The sequence below is a fragment of the Grammomys surdaster genome, unplaced genomic scaffold (assembly GCF_004785775.1).
Source record: "Grammomys surdaster isolate TR1022 unplaced genomic scaffold, NIH_TR_1.0 220, whole genome shotgun sequence".
In the NCBI taxonomy this organism is placed as follows: domain Eukaryota; kingdom Metazoa; phylum Chordata; class Mammalia; order Rodentia; family Muridae; genus Grammomys; species Grammomys surdaster.
In genome coordinates, this window is record NW_021604665.1 from 5,565,417 (window position 1) to 5,584,938 (window position 19,522).

General features: G+C 39.1%; 1 protein-coding gene across 1 annotated transcript in view; it reads right to left on the minus strand.

The window, feature by feature from the left end:
* The window catches only part of Tafa4 (TAFA chemokine like family member 4), a 204,261-nt gene that overhangs the window by 35,377 nt on the left and 149,362 nt on the right, over positions 1-19,522 (minus strand). The window contains exon 4 of the mRNA XM_028773113.1: positions 1,373-1,528. Within this exon, the coding sequence (XP_028628946.1) occupies positions 1,373-1,528 (156 nt within the window). The remainder of the gene's footprint in view (positions 1-1,372; positions 1,529-19,522) is intronic.

Consider the following 19,522-nt stretch of genomic DNA (forward strand, 5'->3'; position numbering starts at 1 on the left):
TGTGTGTGTGTGTGTGTGTGTGTGTGTGTGTGTGTGTGTGTGTGTGTTTCACAACTGCGAGGGGTTCTAGCACCCTCTTCTGGCCTCTATTGGCACTACATGCATATAGTGAACATACATGCCAGCAAACACTCATGGAATTAATTTTTTAAAAATAAATTTTTTAAAATATAAAAATTAGAAGAAATGAAAAAAATAATAACAAGGAGGCTATTACTGTGTACCACTAAGCACAAAATAGAATGCCACACTGCCAGTTCTAAGTATAGTCATGTCTCTATATGCACTGACAAAACATCCTTGAACTAAATTGATCACAGTTAGAATACATGTGTGTTGATAATATACATAATATCTGTCTCCACAAAATATAAGACAATCTCTACTTATATAGTATTTAGTATACTGTAGTATTTCAGGAATTATAAAAGATGACTTCAAGTATACAAGAGGATGCATACATGTGATCAACACAATCCATCACTTTTAAATAAGGCTTTTGAACTTCCATGGATACTTGGGTATTCACAGAAAATCCCAGAACCAATCCCTGAGTAGTCATAGACCTTGTAAATAGGTAGCCTTGGCAGAGAATACCAACTTAGATAAGGACAAGCAAGTCATAGGCAGAGTCATAGTGACTTGTCCCCTGAACCTTCACCCAGCCGATACCTGGTTCTGAAGATACCTGTATTCCCCCTGAACACCCACACTCCATTGTCATTCTCTTCCTCACATCCTGCCTTTCTATGTTGATAACCCCTGTGTGAATGAATTACGATTTGAGAAAAAATAAATTATAAAAAAAACAAAAAAAGGAGAAAAGAAAGAGGAAGAAGAAGAAGGAGAAGGAAAGAAGAAGTAACTTTCCTTCCATTCCTCTGTCTCTTCTACTATTCCTTCTTTTCTTCAGACAGTTCTGAATAAGTGATGTTTAAAACATAGCTTCTTCAACATATCTTGGGAAGGGGATTTTATTATAGAACATATATTAAAGCAAAATACATTTTGAGGAAAAACAAGAATAGTAGGGAACATAGCAAGGGGAAGAAGAGAGACTCTGAAGAAAGAAGTGCTTGGTCTGCATGGCATTTGGAAACATGAGCAAAGAGGCTTTAAAACACACATACACATACACACACACACACACACACACAGAGAGAGAGAGAGAGAGAGAGAGAGAGAGAGAGAGAGAGAGACCCCTTGAGAGAGATTACTAAAGACGTGACTTATTCATCAAGATATTTTGAAGCTTGAAGCTTGTATTTCTATTAAGTTTTGGACAGATACTTACCTCAAAGTACCCTAGATTTCTACAGATTGATTTTTAGCCCTTTCAAAGTGCTAGAGAGATTGACCAGAAATGTCTTACCTTCAACACAAGAAGGCTGTGCCCGAGTTGTGCCAGCCACCTGGCCTGGGAAGCAGGAACATTTGACTGTCTGAGAGCGTTCCTCTATGCGGTTCTTATTGCAGCAGCGGTGCACAGCAACCACCTCGCACGTACCTTGCTTGATCAGGTGGTGACCTGGGAGGTAAGGATAGAACACACAGACCAGATGCTGTTAGAGCAGAGCAGAATTACCAAGGACTTAGTGACCCTGTGACTACTGTATTGTTCCCACCTGCCATGTTCTTCCCACCCAATGTGTTATGCTTTTGATTGTTGATAATGTTTCCATTTGATGATATTACAAAGTAGTATAAAATTAGTTTTAAAAAAAAGTGATGGATCCTCCAAAATCTCAGCTTCAGAATTCTTGTGGTTATTTTACATTTGTGACATGGCCCTAGGGATGTTGCTAAAATTAAGATTGATTTTAGAGGAGCAGATCCTAACTTGTCCAGATAGAAACAATTGAATTCCATGAGCCCTTAAAAGCTGAAAGACTGAAGGCATACCTGGGGTTAAGGACTGTTGCTAGCTTGCAAATGGAGGCAGAAACATATGGATGAACTAGAGACATCCATCTTATCAAACATGAATTCAATCAAGAACCTGAAATTGTCTGAAGCCAGTTTGTCGCTACAGGCTACATAAAGGACTGCAGCCCTGTTGATGTCTTTGTCATGAGACCCTCGAGAGATAATCAGCCAAGCCCAGACTTCTCATCTTCTAGGATGAGATACAGATTTGATGGCAACGTGTTAGAGCAACAATAGACACCTAACTGTTCACCCAAATCTACCAGTTTTTATTTGACCACATTTGATACATTGTTCACAACCTGTCTCACTGATACTCATTTACCCCTCAAGACATCAGTGCATATTTTCTGAAAAATAAACATCCTTGTGTAATTAGTCAGATTACCTTCTGATTAATGCTGTCGTGCAATATCTATACATACAGATAGTCCCAGCAATGCCCTGTGTCTCCCCTGCCCAGATTCTACTACGGAAGCTTGCTCAAATTCACTTGTTACATGCTATTAGCTCCCTTTAATCAGATTAATTCCTCAAACATTCTTCCTTGACCTTAGCATTGTTAAAAGAATACATGGTAGTCAATTTACAAAGTTAGCTCCCTTTGTTTTTGTTGTTGTTTTGTTTTTGTTTTGGGGAGTGTGTGCGTGTGTGCGTGCGTGTGTGTGCATGTGTGTGTGTGTGTGTGTGTGTGTGTGTTTCATTCCCTTGATAAGACTTGGGTCATTCATTTTTAGCTGAGAATTATGGCAGCAACCTCATGTTCTCCTATAATGAGTCACATGGTGCCCTGTTATCCCATTCTTACAGTGTTAGCTTTAATCACCTGGTATCTCTCGGGCTTCTTTGTTGTGAAATTCCATTTTCTCTAATAATTTAATATACATTTTGAGAAGAGAAATATTGAAACTACATATACCTTATTTGTCAACCTTCTACCCTCTCATTTTAGAACCCACTGAAGATTTAGACCTGAATCAATCATTAATTTGATGGTCATAAGGCTGACTCTCTGTCAGTATTCAAATTGCTCTGGATCTGCACAAAAGGATGCCTTTCACTCTTGACTGCTGTATTGTTTTGACATGGATTTCTATTTCCTTAAACAATATACTAAGCTTATGGCTCACAAGTACATTCTAGGCATGCCATTCTTCCCAGCTCTCCTCATTTCTCTAGCCTTGATGAGCTTTAAGAAGTGGTCAGGCTTAGAAACCATGACCTTCATGTATAGGCTTAGTCATTACTCCACTGGAGTGATCTGTACTCTGTTAGTACACATATGTTTCGGTAATATTTAAATTGGCAGCACCCAGTCTGGCTTGTTTTTATGGGGTGCCATGTTCCTGACTAGGCAAGGCCTGAGGCCATGAGCAGCCAGGCTGGCCAGAAGCACCGGCCCTGGCACCCATGAAACACCAGTGTGGGAGATGGCTCTGCTAATCTACCACACTGTCTCCACGATGCTTAGCTGAGCCCAGACCATCCCGCCATCCATGCAGTACCCGGTAGAAATGAGACTCTAAAGCTTAATTATTATCCAAAACTTTATATATTTAGAAAGGCTCAATTAACAATTTGCCCACACAATTAGAGTTGTTTCCCAATATCTAACCTTATGACATAAATCTTTACCCAGGACCATCCTGGACCCATGCGTGGTTCTCCATGGCTCCTACATCTCTCCCCTCTCTCCTCCTCTTCCTTCTCCTCTTCCTCTCCTCCCGACTCCTCACTCCGCCTACCTCTCATACAGCTCAATCGCCAAGCTTTATACAAAGTAGTGGGAAGATATCCTGCTACAGACATATGTACATATACATGGCATAAGTCTATGCAGATATCAAGTTCTAATCAAGTGTCACAAGTTCATGCTACTCCCTCCTATACTTGTCTCTCCATTACTAACAATAATGATAAACCTGACTCCTATAGTCCATAGACACCAGAATAGAATGGATACGAGGCTGGTTTTCATCACCAGTAGTGTGTAGCAGAAACAGTGCTAGGGCATGTCACTAGTAAGGAAGCTTCCATCCCTGGTGATCACATCTCTCACTTGGGGATAACTGTGATATGAGCAAATAAATTCTATTGCCAAGATCTGAGTAGATGAACTTGCAAAGCAAAGATGTTCTAGTCACCCCTACCCCAGAAGGAGCTGGTCTCTGTGACTATACAGAACTAAGGATTGTCATGCATTTTTTTCTGATGAAATGGATGGAACTGAACATGGAGATATTACAGCTTGATCACCAAATACAACTACATTCAAGATTAGGGATTCAACACAGATATTGAGCAAGGACATCAACATTCCAACCACGAAAAAACAGCACGCCTTACTAGATTATTAAATGATCCTAGGGAGTCCATAATGAAGGCAACTCTATGCTTCATTTAGAAACTGAAAGAAATATGCTTTAATAACTTCTTAGCAAAGTTAACAAGTAATTTCGACCTTTAGTAATAACATGGTCTACTTGGTGCTCTGTTGCTGTTTGGATAACTACACACAAACACAAATGCATTATCTTCTAGTCAAATTTAGATGTGTTCCAGGCCTCCCAGAATGATCATTTTCCCTGACTCAAGCTTACATTTACTTATACAAACCAATCTACGATGTGTCCTTGTTTTTAAGACTTACTATATTATCTTCTAACCTAAAAGAAAATAGAATAGCAAATCACATCCTACAACAATAATTGACACTGTTTAAAATCCTTAGGAGTGCCCATATCATGCTATGCTGAGAATTCAATGACATCTCAGATTTTATTAAATATGGCAGGCACTGTTGTAAATATTTTACAAATATCCTGTGTGATCTAATAAAAATGCTGTGAGATAGGAATTGTTCTTCGTCCAGTTATATTTCTTAACAAAGTATATAAACATTGTTTCACCCAAAGGTCACATAAAGACATGACTTGCATTGAATCTCACCTCTTTATAGTCTGTATAGGATAGAAGAAAATGACCCCCCTGCCTCAACGATTCACACAACATAGGTCAGCATCCTAACAAAACTTATTTTTCTACTCAATGATAGTGTTTATGTGACTCCAGATATACATGGGTTCTGGAAATGTGTGTCATGGTGACACTGAACCTTAATCTCTGGTTAAATTTGTTTTATTCCCCTCCAGTCTCACAGTCCAGAAGATAACACACCTCAGTAAGTATCAGCAAAACAACCTACCATGCACTTGTACCCAGAATTCACTAACTGCAGTTGTTTGTCCACTTGATTTGAAGCAAGGTCTCCAGAGAAGTAGGACAGAAAGGATGTACACAAGGGAAAAGAGGCACATTCCCTACAATTGACCACCCTGACACTCAGCCAAAAACAATACCTAAACACAAAGTCAAATCAATAAGGATTTTTTTTTAGATCAGCCTTTTTCTTCTCTTCAGGCCTTCAGTGAATTGTCTGAGGCCTATACACACTGCAGAAGATGAAATGAGTTAGACTACAAACTCAAATGCTAACTTCATCCATAAACATGCTCACCAACTCCCCTGGAATAATGCTGGACCAAGTGTCTCAGCATCCCTTGGGGAAATCAAGTTACCACAGAAACCTCACCACCATGAATGTTATGTGACTCTGCATGATAGACAGTGTTGTTTGATGGAGGGACATGTGATCATTGACACAAACTCATGGCTTTCATTGTAAGTTTACCTCTAAAATGCATAGGACCAATGTTTGATGTGCAACCCCAACAGCAAAGCTGTATCAAGCAAGCTCACTTCCACCACAGAGAAGTTTCCTCCTCTGATAAGATAGCAATATTCTCATGAATGAGGTCCATCTGAAAACTTCAGTCAATGTTAAGAATATAGTGATAAGTGACTGGCTATCCATGCAACTTCTCTGGCGATTTAAAGGTTTGAGCTTGGGTTAGGAGAGAGAAAACCAAGTCATCTGAAGGTAGGGATATTCTTGGAGGGACACTGAATAAAAAAATAAATAAATAAAATCCACCCCCTTATCCTGCCTGTGGAACTTGGTCAGTTGCTAGGCTGTTCCCTCTGTGCTTCCCCTCCCTGTATGGGCAGAGGCACGAGTAGATACAGAAGTATGTATTTATTTTTATAACCAAACTTATATACAGTATACAATGATCACCCAGACTATAGAACAGGTGGCTCTCAATGATATCTAAGACATGCTATTGAAGTGGGGAAACTTGAAACTGTTAAGTAATTCTTTTCCACACCTCTGAAGTTCACATTGAAGGCTTGCATATTTTCTTTTCAAAAGAGAAGACTTAAGATATTGGCAGAACTGTAAAATGCAAGAAGCCTCTTCCCTCACTCACCAGAATAGTTAATGTGCACAGCACTATTAAAGGGGTTATGATAATCCTTGCAATAAAAATTGATTGCTTCAGGATTGCTATGGAGGGTGGATTAACTCCATCTGAAGAGTAAATAGCTTAAACACATATCGGGGGTTTTTTATTGTTATTAAATATGCCTTTAAGAAAAATTTCAAACAACAGGGAAAATACTCATTTGTCCCAGGCAAGCAAGGCTGTTCTGCTGTGAAATGAATAAACTACAAAGCCACATATACAACAGAACTTCTGCTAAATTGTTGAAAGCCAGAACAGAGCAAGGGCTTAGACTGGGATGGCTTTCTCTTGCTAGTATTTCCATAACATCTTTTCCTGTGGAACCCTCTCTCCTCTTCCTCCTGTCCACTGCTCAAAAATACACCCTCAAAGAGAAGTCACATGCTCCAGCCATCCTCTCAGAAGACACTGCTCAAACCTGGTCTTCTATCTGGCATTTCTTTCTTTGGAAGCAGAACCGAGGAGAGAGGAGACAAATACAAGATTTCAGCACATGACATCAGAGGAAAAAGGCAGAGATCATCAGTGCCTGTGGTAAAAATGTGGCCACTATCCCAAAGTAGTTTCTTTATTTGTTTATTCTAACTCCATCCCAAAGTAACAGGTTTATGCAAGAAAGCACACATCCCAGTGCAGAAGCAAAAACTCTAATCATCATTAGCTGAATTTGATCATTACCTAAGGGAGACAAACATCTACTGAGTCCCTCCAGGTTCTCTACCAGCTCTTAAGGGCAGAGAATTTAAGAAGCAAGTGACCTTATACTCCCTGTGTGGTAATACCAAATGGAAATGCCTTACAAAGCCCTGGGTGCAAATGGGCATATCCTCATCTCATCTAACAAGGGAAAGAGGTGGGGACTTACAGAGCTGAAAAAGCTGAGATATACAATGCCAGGTCCCAGATTTAATAATTGGACCTCTCAAAACTCATATGTGTGTATGTATATATATATATATATATATATATGATTTAAATTATTTAATGAACATGAGACCCTTTAGTCACTATCATTTCTCTTTTTTAACTATACTTATTTAATAAATAACTTTTAGAATTTCCTGAGTGGTAGGCACATGAAAATATAGCATCAAAGCAGACTAAAAAGAAAAAGGTTAACTTCCTGTGGACCTTTTTATATTTTAATGATGAAAGAAGCATAAAAACAGAAGAAAGGCAATTTAAAACAGGAAGGACTTAACAAGTTGACATCAGTGTTAAGTGAGAAATTAAGGCAGTTAAGAAAAAGCCTGTCTCTGTGTCAGAAGCTGTGTGAGAGAGGAAAGTTGGTAGACAGTAATGAAGACAGAATGGGCAGGTCACCCGTGTGTTCATTTCCTCCAAGAGGGATAGGTGCCACTTGAAATAATCTAAGAAGACATATGAATATATAAACACATGCACACAAATGTAGTAATATGAATATGTCTGGACCAAGGAGTGGCACTATTAGGAGGTGTGTCCTTGTTGGAGTAGGTGTGACCTTGATGGAAGAAGTGTGTCACTGTGGGAGTGGGCTTTAAGACCCTCCTCCTAGCTGCCTGGAAGACAGTCAGCTCCTGGCTTTCTATTTTTCTTTTTTTCTTTCTTTTTTTTTTTGGTTTATTTGTTTGTTTGTTTGTTTTTGTTTTTCGAGACAGGGTTTCTCTGTGTAGCCCTGGCTGTCCTGGAACTCACTCTGTAGACCAGGCCAGCCTCGAACTAAGAAATCCACCTGCCTCTGCCTCCCAAGTGCTGGGATTAAAGGTATTTGCCACCACTGCCCAGCTAACTCCTGGCTTTCTGTGGACCAGAATATAGAACTCTCAGTTCCTCCAGCACCATGTCTGCCTACACATGCTTCCTGCCATGATAATAATGAACCTCTGAAACTGTAAGCCAGCCCCAATCAAATGTTGGCCTTTATAAGAGTTGCCTTGGTCGTGGTGTCTCTTCATAGCAATGGAAACCCTAACTAGGATTCTGTGTGTGTGTGTCTGTGTCTGTGTCTGTGTCTGTGTCTGTGTCTGTCTGTGTGTGTGTGTGTGTGTGTGTGTGTGTGTGTGTGTGAGAGAGAGAGAGAGAGAGAGAGAGAGAGAGAGAGTTAAATTGAATAAACCTTTGGATATGTGTGTGTGGAGCTCAGGAGAGAGATCTGCCTTTAAGATGGACATCTGCTCATAGGGGGTATTGAAACTAGATAAAATCCCAAGGAGGAAAATAACAGCCAGAGAGAAAGAAAAAAAAAGAATCATTTCAATGTTAAGAAGTTTGGGGCTGGAGAGACGGTTCAGTGGTTAAGAGCACTGACTGTTCTTCCAGAGGTCCTAAGGTCAATTCCCAGCAACCACATGGTGGCTCACACCCATCTGTAATGGGATCTGATGTCTTCTTCTGGCATGCAGGTATACACAGAGCACTCATATGTTAAAGTAAATAAATCCTAAAAAAAAAAAAAAAAAGGACAGTGGTGACACACGCCTTTAATCCCAGCACTTGGGAGGCAGAGGCAGGCGGATTTCTGAGTTCAAGGCCAGCCTGGTCTACAGAGTGAGTTCCAGGACAGCCAGGACTATATAGAGAAACCCTGTCTCGAAAAACAAAAACAAAAAACAAAAAAAAAAGAAGAAGTTCAAAGCAGAGGAGGAAGTATTGCCTAGAAAGAGAACCAAGAGTGAGTTCCTGATATACAGGAAGAAAGCTAGTGAGCAGGGATAGAAAAATGAGAGCATAATCATGTTCAGAGTTTCTGGGAATCCAAATAAGACAGAGACCACAATCTGAAGGTCACTGATACACTGACGGCTTTAAGAGAAGTGGAGGGAGAGTGGAGATAAGTCTTGCTTGGAATGGGTTTGACAGTAAACAGGGAATGGAAAAATGTGTACAATAATGACTGTGTGAGAAGTTGCATTATAAAAGGAAGGAGACTGTAATGCAACTAACAGTGTATAGAGATGCTACCAATTATGAGTGGCAATGTGTGTCTGCAGACAGAGAGGAACGTCACAGGGGTGTCTGAATAGACAGAATGAATAGACCATCAAAACAGAGACAAACCTATGATACGAAGATAGACAGCTCATGGATATTCTGACTGTCCCCAATTTTTCAGATATTGTCCCTTAGAGAATGATCTATATGGGATGCATAGTTCTTGCTAAGTATTATTTTTTTTACCACGAAAATAACTAGTCCCCAGTCAACAACATAAGCACCTCTGTAAGCACCTCAGTGACCATCCAAGATATTCTATGATGCAAAGTTCACACTGATAAAGAATTGCATAAAGACAGTGAATATTATTTTGAAGAATGATTTGAATGCTATACAGAGGTATTGATTGTGTGAAACACATCAATCAGGAATTGGAAAAAAACATCAACTGAATAGTCAATAGAGACTTGTTTAAGTGGAAAGGGGCTACCCTTGGGGAAATGAGGGATGTTGAATGTGTTACAGACATCTATGATCATGGGGAAAAAGTTAATGTAAAATGAAGAGCATATTGGAATGTACTACATGTCTCTCCCTGAGAAACCATGTAGTAAAATTTAGTTTCTGAATTCGATTCCAGTCTGTTTCTCTTCCACTGAGGACTTCCCTCCTATGTCCAGAAAGTACAATCTACTTCCCAACTTCACTCAAAAAAAAATTGTCATTTCCCCATAATACTCAACAAGAATAACTAGTTCTATTCACTAACAGATGTAACAAGTAAAATTTTTCAACATTTTTCAAAAATAATAATTATTAACCATTTTAGTTTATTTCTTACCTTAGTTCTATAAAATAACTAAGCATTACCTAACACTTACCATTTTAATAAATCTTAATTTTTTTTTTCTCTGTAACTCAAAATACTATGTAATTTAAGGGTTTTCCTTCCACTATTTTTCTTAATTAGAAATCCATTATTTCCACCATTCATTGCCAAGAATACTAGCAGTTAGAAGACTGATTATTTCTAAAGACAATAAAGCCAATGATGTGACTTCATGGTCATAGCTGATCTCATTAAGGAACGCTGAACTTTAGGATGCACAGCATGTATTATATAAACACAGAAGTTGACTTCATTCTGAACTACAACATATTTTATCTTCCTCCATTTGATGAATACTCTGACAAACTGTCATACAGTGAACTGTGCCACCCTAAAATCTATGTCTGTTAAAACCCCAAAGAAGCCATGCTTAGAGGACTTTGTAAAAGAGACAAAGTTAAGGGTAAGTGAGGCCCTAAGAGCCAGGTCTCCAATCAGTATCCCTGTGTCCTTATAAGCTGAACCTTTGGAAAACTAAATGTATAGTTACATAAACATAAAGGCCATGTGAGCGTGAGCTCTCAGGGAAAAAATGACTATCACAAGCTGAAAACAGAGCCCTCACTAGAAACCAAACTGCTGCAAGCCCAAGATCAAAAGTTGTCAATAAGTGACGAACTTGATGAGTCTGGCTCAGAAGAACTGTGATGAAATAAGTTCCTATTCTTTATGCCAACCAGTCTATGATACTTTGTTATGGCAGTCCCAGCTACCTGACACTTAGTAATTATCACTTTACAGGCTGAGAAAGAGACAAAATGCTTCCTGTTAAGAGGTATCAGCGCAGAAGCACAAGTGAGTAAATCAAACCTCTTGGGATCACTAAGGTTTCTGAGAAATCTTTCACAACTTTTTCCTATGTGTGGTAAATTGGCTTTTTGGATGCTATTCAGTTCACTGGGAAATACCGATTATGAGGCAAGATCTTTGTCCTAAACTGTGGGTAGTTCAGCCCCGACTGCCATTGACTTTATATCAATATAAATTACCACAATACCAAATTATATTAGAGAATGACCTTGTTCTTGGGAAACACATGTGGTCTGTCACTTGCTTTCAACCTCAGGAAAAAGAATATGTGGATAAGCAGATACACAGTGAACTAATACATGGCTGCATGCCAATGGGTTGTAAGTCTAGTCCATGATAGAAAGTAAAGATGTCCGTTTTGATTTCTTTAAATCTGAAAGCCTTCCAAACATAAATGCACATGGCAGAGGGAAACCGACTATATAGAAGGAACTAGAAGTCAACATGAGGGTAAAGTTCCCGGAACTCCCAGGCCTTCATACTCCTGTCTAACTGCTTTACTATCTACTAGTTTCTGTGAGATTGTCAACAAACGATTTCATTTCTCTTCACCTTGTTTCCCTTGTCTGCAAAATAATAAACTCATGGAGTAGATATGAGAATATATCATGACATGAGTGACTGGCTGATGGTGGTACCTGGCATGTAGTAAGGATAGAATTTAACAACAGAATGATCATACATAATATCATGACTATACCCATAACCCAACTGAAGTTACCATTGACTTAGGCAGATCTTGGACTGGATAAAATAACTGGATTTACCTTTTCCATTTTGAAACTTAAAATGGTTCGAAGGAGATATGAAGTGCTTTGTGTCTCATCCACCACCAAGATGAATAGCCACAGGTTTGTAGCTCATCTTGAGGTAGATGGCCATGAAAAATGCTGGCAATCAGCAAAGGAAAAAAAAAATGGATCCTTGTAAGACTCAGACTGTCAGGGTGAGAGCCCAGGAAAAGGCATGACATTCCCCCACGATTGTCAACACATATCCATAGCTGGCAACCAAAGAAAGTTGAGCAGAAGAGATTGCCAGCTTACTCCTGACTTTAGGAAATTTTCCTAGCCATCAGTTGACGGAACAAACTAGAGTTTTGCTTTGGGAGAGAATCTCATATGGTCTCCTTGTGAACTCCTACTCTGGTATTACTAGATGTCACATAAGATACAAACTCCCGCCCAAATGCATACCCCTATGATCAGATTCCTGCATATCCCCACCTCCCTCTAGGACCTCACAGATACCCACTGTTGTGTGGCTATTTCCTTCTAGTTAAAGCATTCCCTCCTGGATGGAGAAGAATAACACTCCAGATGTAAATAAATCAAGAGTCACAAACTCCATCCTCCAAGTTGGAAAAGCAATAAGCAATTGCTGGAGAGGGCACACCGAGAGTCATCACACTGTCTGACAGTTGTGCATGAGGCTCCAGGGATTTGAGTTGTCTCCCTTCTTGAACTAAGATTTTTCATGATGCAGCTGCCTTTGAATTAAACACTATGTAAGTAACCTCCCACCTAAGTACAGTACAGAACTCCAACAAAATCACTGGTTCACTGAGCTAGAATTGAGAACTGTTCCTATGGTCCGTTGGTACCCACAATGGGATGAATAGCCATTTGTTTGTGCCATCCCAGGAAAAGTCACACAATACAATTGGTACCCAGACATGGCCCAAAAGAACCAAAGGGAATAAAGGAGGAGTGTCTAGTTAGTGAAGAGACAACTGTGCCTGATCCTACTAAGGACAGAGCATCTACAGGGCAAACTTTCCCAGTGTAGTATGGAGTCCCTCAGATGGGTGACAGAATCCAAGCAAAACTGAGCTGTCTGACAGTGGAACATACCTGGGTAGAATGCGAAGCAGGGCGTCTTCCTCAGTACAAGATCTGTGATGAATGGGGCCCACTGTTGGAATACGAAGATATTCTTACAACCAGTGGTATACTAAGAATATAGTGCAACCTCTGAAGTAATCACAAGTGAGAAGGAGTCATAAGCCTACTCTCATGCCAACTTTGTGGCCTTTGCTATGAGATGCAACTAAGGCTCAGTTGTTTTCAAAATAGAAACATGCCTTCATAATGGAGAAATCATAATAGGAAAATGGCACATAGACACCATCCATTGCATCTGCTTCTGAGTTACCAGAAAAAGTGGGAAAGGGGAGAAGGAAATGGAGCTATTGACTGGCAATTTTTCATAGTTGGCAGGATGCAAAGGAAAATTAGATCTGAGCTGAGAAATCCTACATAGAATCCAAAAGGGTCCTTCTTTGAAACTCATGGGGGAAAAAATCAGAGAATGAGAAGGAAGACAATATAGTGGAAGTGATGAAAAATGCCTCTCAGATCCAACCTTTAGTAGAAATGAAGGGAAATAACCATGATTCATCATGCAGACAGGGGTATTAATAAGGACCCAATACAAGGAGCTAGGGCAACCAGCAGCTCAATGCAGGACTTGGGTAAAGACTTAAGGAACTGCAAGAATTGAGAAAGATTTTTAAGTAAGCAATGAAAGAGCCTCTCACAGGCTGGTCCATGAGGCTGTGGGGCATGGTGATGGATGGGATAAGGCTGAGTGCTGAGGAGGCAAGGAAACTGGGTGATTTAACTACTCATCCTTCCATGAACAAAGGGGAATATGAGCCAGTAGGGAAATCTGGCTCTTGCCAGCTGAAGTCCCCATAAATATCAAGAATTAAAGACAGCAGAGGAAGGACTAATATTACTAGAAAATCAGACGTAAGGAAGATGGTATTTGATGATGACCACTTCACACTCAATAGGACTGTGTTCACAAACAGATTAAGAGGTGACTTGACAGGTACCTTGAGAATTGTATGAAGCTTTAGAGATTTTGCTGAGCTTCATGGTGGCATATGATCTTGATGAGATCAAAGAAGCTCTGGAAAATCCGAATGAAGTAGACTGGCACATAAGTCACGTTTGAAAAGTGAAAGCATAAAAGGCAAAAGTGTGTCTCTAGTGCAGTGGTTTGAATGAGAGAGGCCCTCATGGGCTCATATATTCAAATGCTTAGTCACCAAGGTGTAGTACTATATGAAAGGAGAAGGTATAGCCTTGTTGGAGGAAGTATGTCTCTGGAGGTGGGCTTTGAGGTTTCTAAAGCCCATGCCAGGCCCAGTCTCTCTCCATCATCAATAGATAGATAGATAGATAGATAGATAGATAGATAGATAGATAGATAGATAGATAGATAGATAGATAAAGATATCTATCTCTCACTGCCCAAGATCAGGTTATAACTCTCAACTATTTCTTCAGCACCATGCCTGCAAGGCTCCTACCATGCTCTCCTCCATGGTGATAATGGTCTAAGCCTCTGAAACTGTAAACAAGCTTCCAATTGAACACCTTAGTTATGGTTCTCTTCCCAGCAGTGAGACACTAAGCCACCCAAAAGCAAATGGCAAGATTTGTGTTGAGCCACAGCTTTAAAGAATAACCAGAAAACCAATTGCTTTGAGTTTCTGGAAGACTTTAAAGCCCGAGAAACAGTTAAAAATGAAAATAAATTATAAATAGTATAAGGGAGAAAAAATAAGCTTCTCCTAAGCATGGGCACTAGTCTCCCAAAATATGTACATTTCTCACATGCAACAAGAAAAAACAATATCAACTAATATCAGAGGATTTACAAGAATAAATGCAATTCAATGTAAAGACATAAGTAGGAGATAATAAATAGTTGGTTATTTCAATATCTGACTCTTAACAACTGATATATCATCCATACCAAACAAACAAACAAACAAAAAGTCAACAAAAAGAGCATCAGCGTCAAGTTACACTACAGATTGTATGTTCTCAACACATGTTTACAGAGCATTTCTTCAATGGCTACACAATCACATTTCTTTCTTCAAACTTAAGGTTCCCTAGAACTGATCATGTATCAGGCCACAAAACAAGCCTCAATAAATGGAAAATATTCTAACTCATACCATGTATCTTCTAAAAACACTACAGAATAACAGTAGAGAGTAGTAATCAAGGCTGAGGTGTGGGGGAAGTACTTGGTGTGCAAATGAGAAGACCTGAGTTCAGATCCCAGAGCTCATGTCAAAGCAGGCACAGTAGCATGCCTCTCTAATGCCAACTCCTACTGCAATATGGGAGGTGGACACAAAACCCCAGAAACTCTTGGGCCAGACAGCCTGGCAAATACAACATAAACACAAAAGAGACTCTACCTTAAGCAAGACAAAGTGGAGGACTGACACCCAGCGTTGTTCATACACATGTCATGCCACAAGAGTGCCCACAGTCACACATCCATACACTATACATACACAAGAGATCTTTATAGCACAGACTGACAACTAACTTGCTCTATAACTGAAGATAACCTTGAAAAAGTACTTCAGAAACTATAAAATACATCAAGAGCTAACATACTACAGAATGAATGCTAGATCACTGAAGAAATGAAAACAATGTAACAATGTAATGAGAAACTAAAAATGCAGCATACCAAAACTATGACATAACACACTGTGGCAGTCTAAACGACAAATGTCTCCCAGTAGTCTCCAGTTGATGGAGCTGTTTAGGACAGTTGCGAAAGCTTCCAGATACAGAGCCCAAATAGAAGTGGGTCATTGTGGATGAGCCGCGAGGCTTTGACTTTATTTATCTCCTTTTTTTTTAATGGACAAAGCCTCATATAGTCCAGGCTGATAACTAATTTGCTCTATAGCTGAAGATAACCTTAAATTTTTGACAGTTTTACCTCCACCTCCTAAGCATTACCATATACCACTGTTCTACATTTTATATAGTGCTGGGACTAAACCCAGGGTTTGTTATGCTGCCCCAACTGAGCTGCACCCTATGTTCAAATAATTACAAATTTAAAAAACTGACTAGGAAACAAGATAAATGACGACACACACACAAACGCATACCTTGGTAAAACAGAACTATGAAGATACAGAAAATCAGAACAGGCTTATAATTAGTGTTGAAATGGGATCAGTAATTTAAAAAAAAAAAGCTTTCTAAGAAAGAAAACAATATGGGGGTGGGGTGATCCATTGATGAGTAATACCAAGATTTTAAAGGAGAAACTAACATTGATTCTTCTCAAATTATCTCCAAGAATTTAAAGGGAAGACATTCTTCTAAATATATCCTAGAAGTTCAGGATTGAACACAAGGTCAGAAGTAGAAACACAATAAAAGTGATAAAATATAAATCATTATCTCTGATGAATATACATATAAAATGCTAAACAAAAGACTAGTAAATCAAATCCAACAGTATATCAAAAACATAATTCACTATGCTCAAGTGGAACTAATCCAGTAATATAAGGATCCAATATGTGACCTAATTATTATATCAAGAAACTTAAGGATAGGAAGTCCTCAGAATGTCTCAGGAGATGAAGAAAAATTACTTGATAAGACTCATAATCACTACACAATAAGAAAAATATTTGAACAAATTAAGGATGTAAAGATAACGCTCTAACCTATTTTAAACTATGAAAAACCTATAACCAACACTACATTGAATGGGGAAAGGGAGAAGCTGAAAATGATTTTCTAGTATATGAAACAAGAAAAGGTTGTAACTGGACTCACAGTTACTGAATATAATAATAGAAGATCAGCTAGGACAATTAGGGCAATAAAAAAGTGTGTACATCCAGGAAAGAGGGAAGTCAATATATCCTTATTTGTATAGGTTATGATTCTCCACACAGAAAAATCTAAAGATTCCACTAGAAGATACTAAAACTGATAAATAAATTTACTAAACTTTCAGAATATAAAGTTGAAACAAGTATGGTATAAACAAGTAGCAAGGCTGATAAAAGAGAAGCCATGGAGGAATGTGTTCCAAATCATAGCAGAATTAAGTGGGGACTGGTTTAACCAGACAGGTGAAGATCGTTAGAGTGAATACTAGAAAGCACTAATAGAATCAACTAAAGAACATGATAAAAAAATGGAAGATTTCCTGTTTATAGAACAGAACACTTCTCAAATCCCAAAGTGTTTTATAAATATAATCTATCCATGGACACAGTACATGCCAATAACATTCTTCCTAGAACTAGGCAGAAATCCCAAATTCAACCCAGAAACAGAACAGAAAAAAAACAACACTAAAGGCACCACAATGCCTAACTTCAAGGCACATTGACAGAGCCAACCAGTAGCCAAGACAGCATAAAAACAGAACAACAAAAACAGGCCAGTGGAACTGAATGCAGATCTCAAAAATAAAGCAACACACGTGCAGTTCTTGAACAAGATGCCAGACATATGCATCAAAATGACAACCTCTTCAAGGAATAGTGCTTGAAAAACTAGTTCATGTATAGACTGACCTGTGACCCCTGCCTCCTGCCCTGTACTAAAATCAAGTCAAGGTAGATAAGAAAAATAAACTACTGGGAATAAAACACAGAGGAAATACATTAATACATATGTGCAAGAGCTGGAGAGGTCCTATACCAGAGGTTCGATGTCTAGCATACACATGGATGGCTCCCAACTATCTGTAACTCCAGTTCCAGGGGATTTGACCCCCTCTTATGGCTTGTGTGGGTACAAGCATCCATATGACACATACAGGCAAAACATTCCTTCACATAAAATATAAATAAAAGGTATTTTAAAACCATATTCTGGCTTGGAATCTAAAATTACAAGAAATAAACGTAAATGTAAACAACTATGACTAGATAATACAAAAATCTTCTACACAGCTAAGGAAACCACCAACAATAGTCATAAAAAACAGCTTATAGAATAGGAGAAACCTAAATTTTGTCTGATAAGCAATAAATACCCATGTCAAACCCATCAAATTTCAAAATGTTCAATAACCTGAGGATACAGGTCTCAAAAAGAAAAATAGAAAATAAACATATGAAAAATGTTCATTGTCATTGGCCAGCACGGAAATGATAATCTAAACCACAAAGCAAATCATCTCTCCCTAGTTAGAATATCTTATATGCTGGTTATCTTTGACAACTCCACACAATCTAGAATCACCTGAGAAGGAAGCATGGATGAGGAACTGTCTAAATCAGGTCAGGCTATTGGCATGTCACTAAGGGATTTTCCTAATTGGGTTCATTGACGTGATAGTGTAGGCAGCACCATTCATTGGCTGGGCCCTGTTCTAAGAGAAAAGGAAAAACTGAACTGAAAGTGAGACGTTTCCCTTGGTTCATTATTCTCTGCTCTTCACTGTGGATGTGCCCAGCTGGTTCCGGTTCCTGTCTCTTGGACTTCCCCCTCAGAGATGGTCCATACCCTACAACTGTGAGCCAAATAAGCCCTTTCTCCTTACCATGGTCTCACAGGTGTGTTTCATCACAGCAAGAAGAAATGAATCTGAGAATCTATTATAAAAATATCAACAATAAATGTTAGCAGTCATGTGGAGAATAAGGAACTCCTGCACACCATTGGAGAGAATCTAACTTAGTACAGACATTATAGAAAACAATGTGGAGAACAATTTTTTCAATCTAAAAATAGAGCTACCATTTGATATAACAATCCTACTTTTCAGTATATACTCTAGGAAATCTACACATACTAAAGAGAAACCTGCACACACATGTCTCTTGTAGCACTATGGACAACATAATATGGAACTAACCTAGATTCCCATCGATGCACGGATGCGCAAAGCAAAAATATATACAATGGAGTATTATCCTGCCATTCATAGAAAACTGAGAAGTCAACAGCCTTATACTAAGCAGAATCAGGCCAACTAGGACCAGTACTGTGTGTTTTCTCTCATGGGCAGAGACTGAAACATCAGTTGGAATTATAGGATAATAGTTAACAGAGTGCCTTGTTTAGGGTTACTATCACTGTGATGAAACACCATACCAAAGCAACTTGAGGACAAAGGGGCTGATTTGTCTTATATTTCCACAGCACTGCTTGTTCATCACTGAAGAAAGTCAGAACAAGAACTCAAACAGGGCAGGAACCTGGAGTCAGGAGCTGATGTAGAGGCCCTCCAGAAATGCTACTTCTGGCTTGCTCTTCATGGCTTGCTCAGCCTGCCTTGTTATAGAACCCAGGACAACCAGCCCCAGGGGTAGCACCACCCACACTGGGCCCTTCTTCATCAATCACTAATTTTAAAAAGGTCCTACAAGCTTGCCTACTGCCCAATCTTATGGAGGCATTTTCTCAGTTGAGGTTCCTCTCAGATGATTATAGTTTATGTCGAGTTGACATAAAACTAGCCAGCACAGAGGTTGGGGGTTTGATTGGTTTGATGGATGCACAGTGTATACATGTGCTCAAACACCACTCTGAACATTGTATAATTTACACATGCCAATCAAAAATGACAATAAAGCATAGAGTGTGGCTCAATGGAAAAGTGTATGCTTAGCACACAAGATTCTTTGTTTGGTCCCCAGAATCCAAAAGGAAAGAAGGGAAGGAGGGAGGGAGGGAAGAAAGGAGGGAGGAAAGAGGGAGGGAGGGATGGAGGGAGGGAGTGAGGAGAGTGGAAAAAACTGTGTATTAAAAAAATGATGACATAGTTTTTTTTTTTTTTTTTTTTTTTTTTTTTTTTTTTTTTTTTT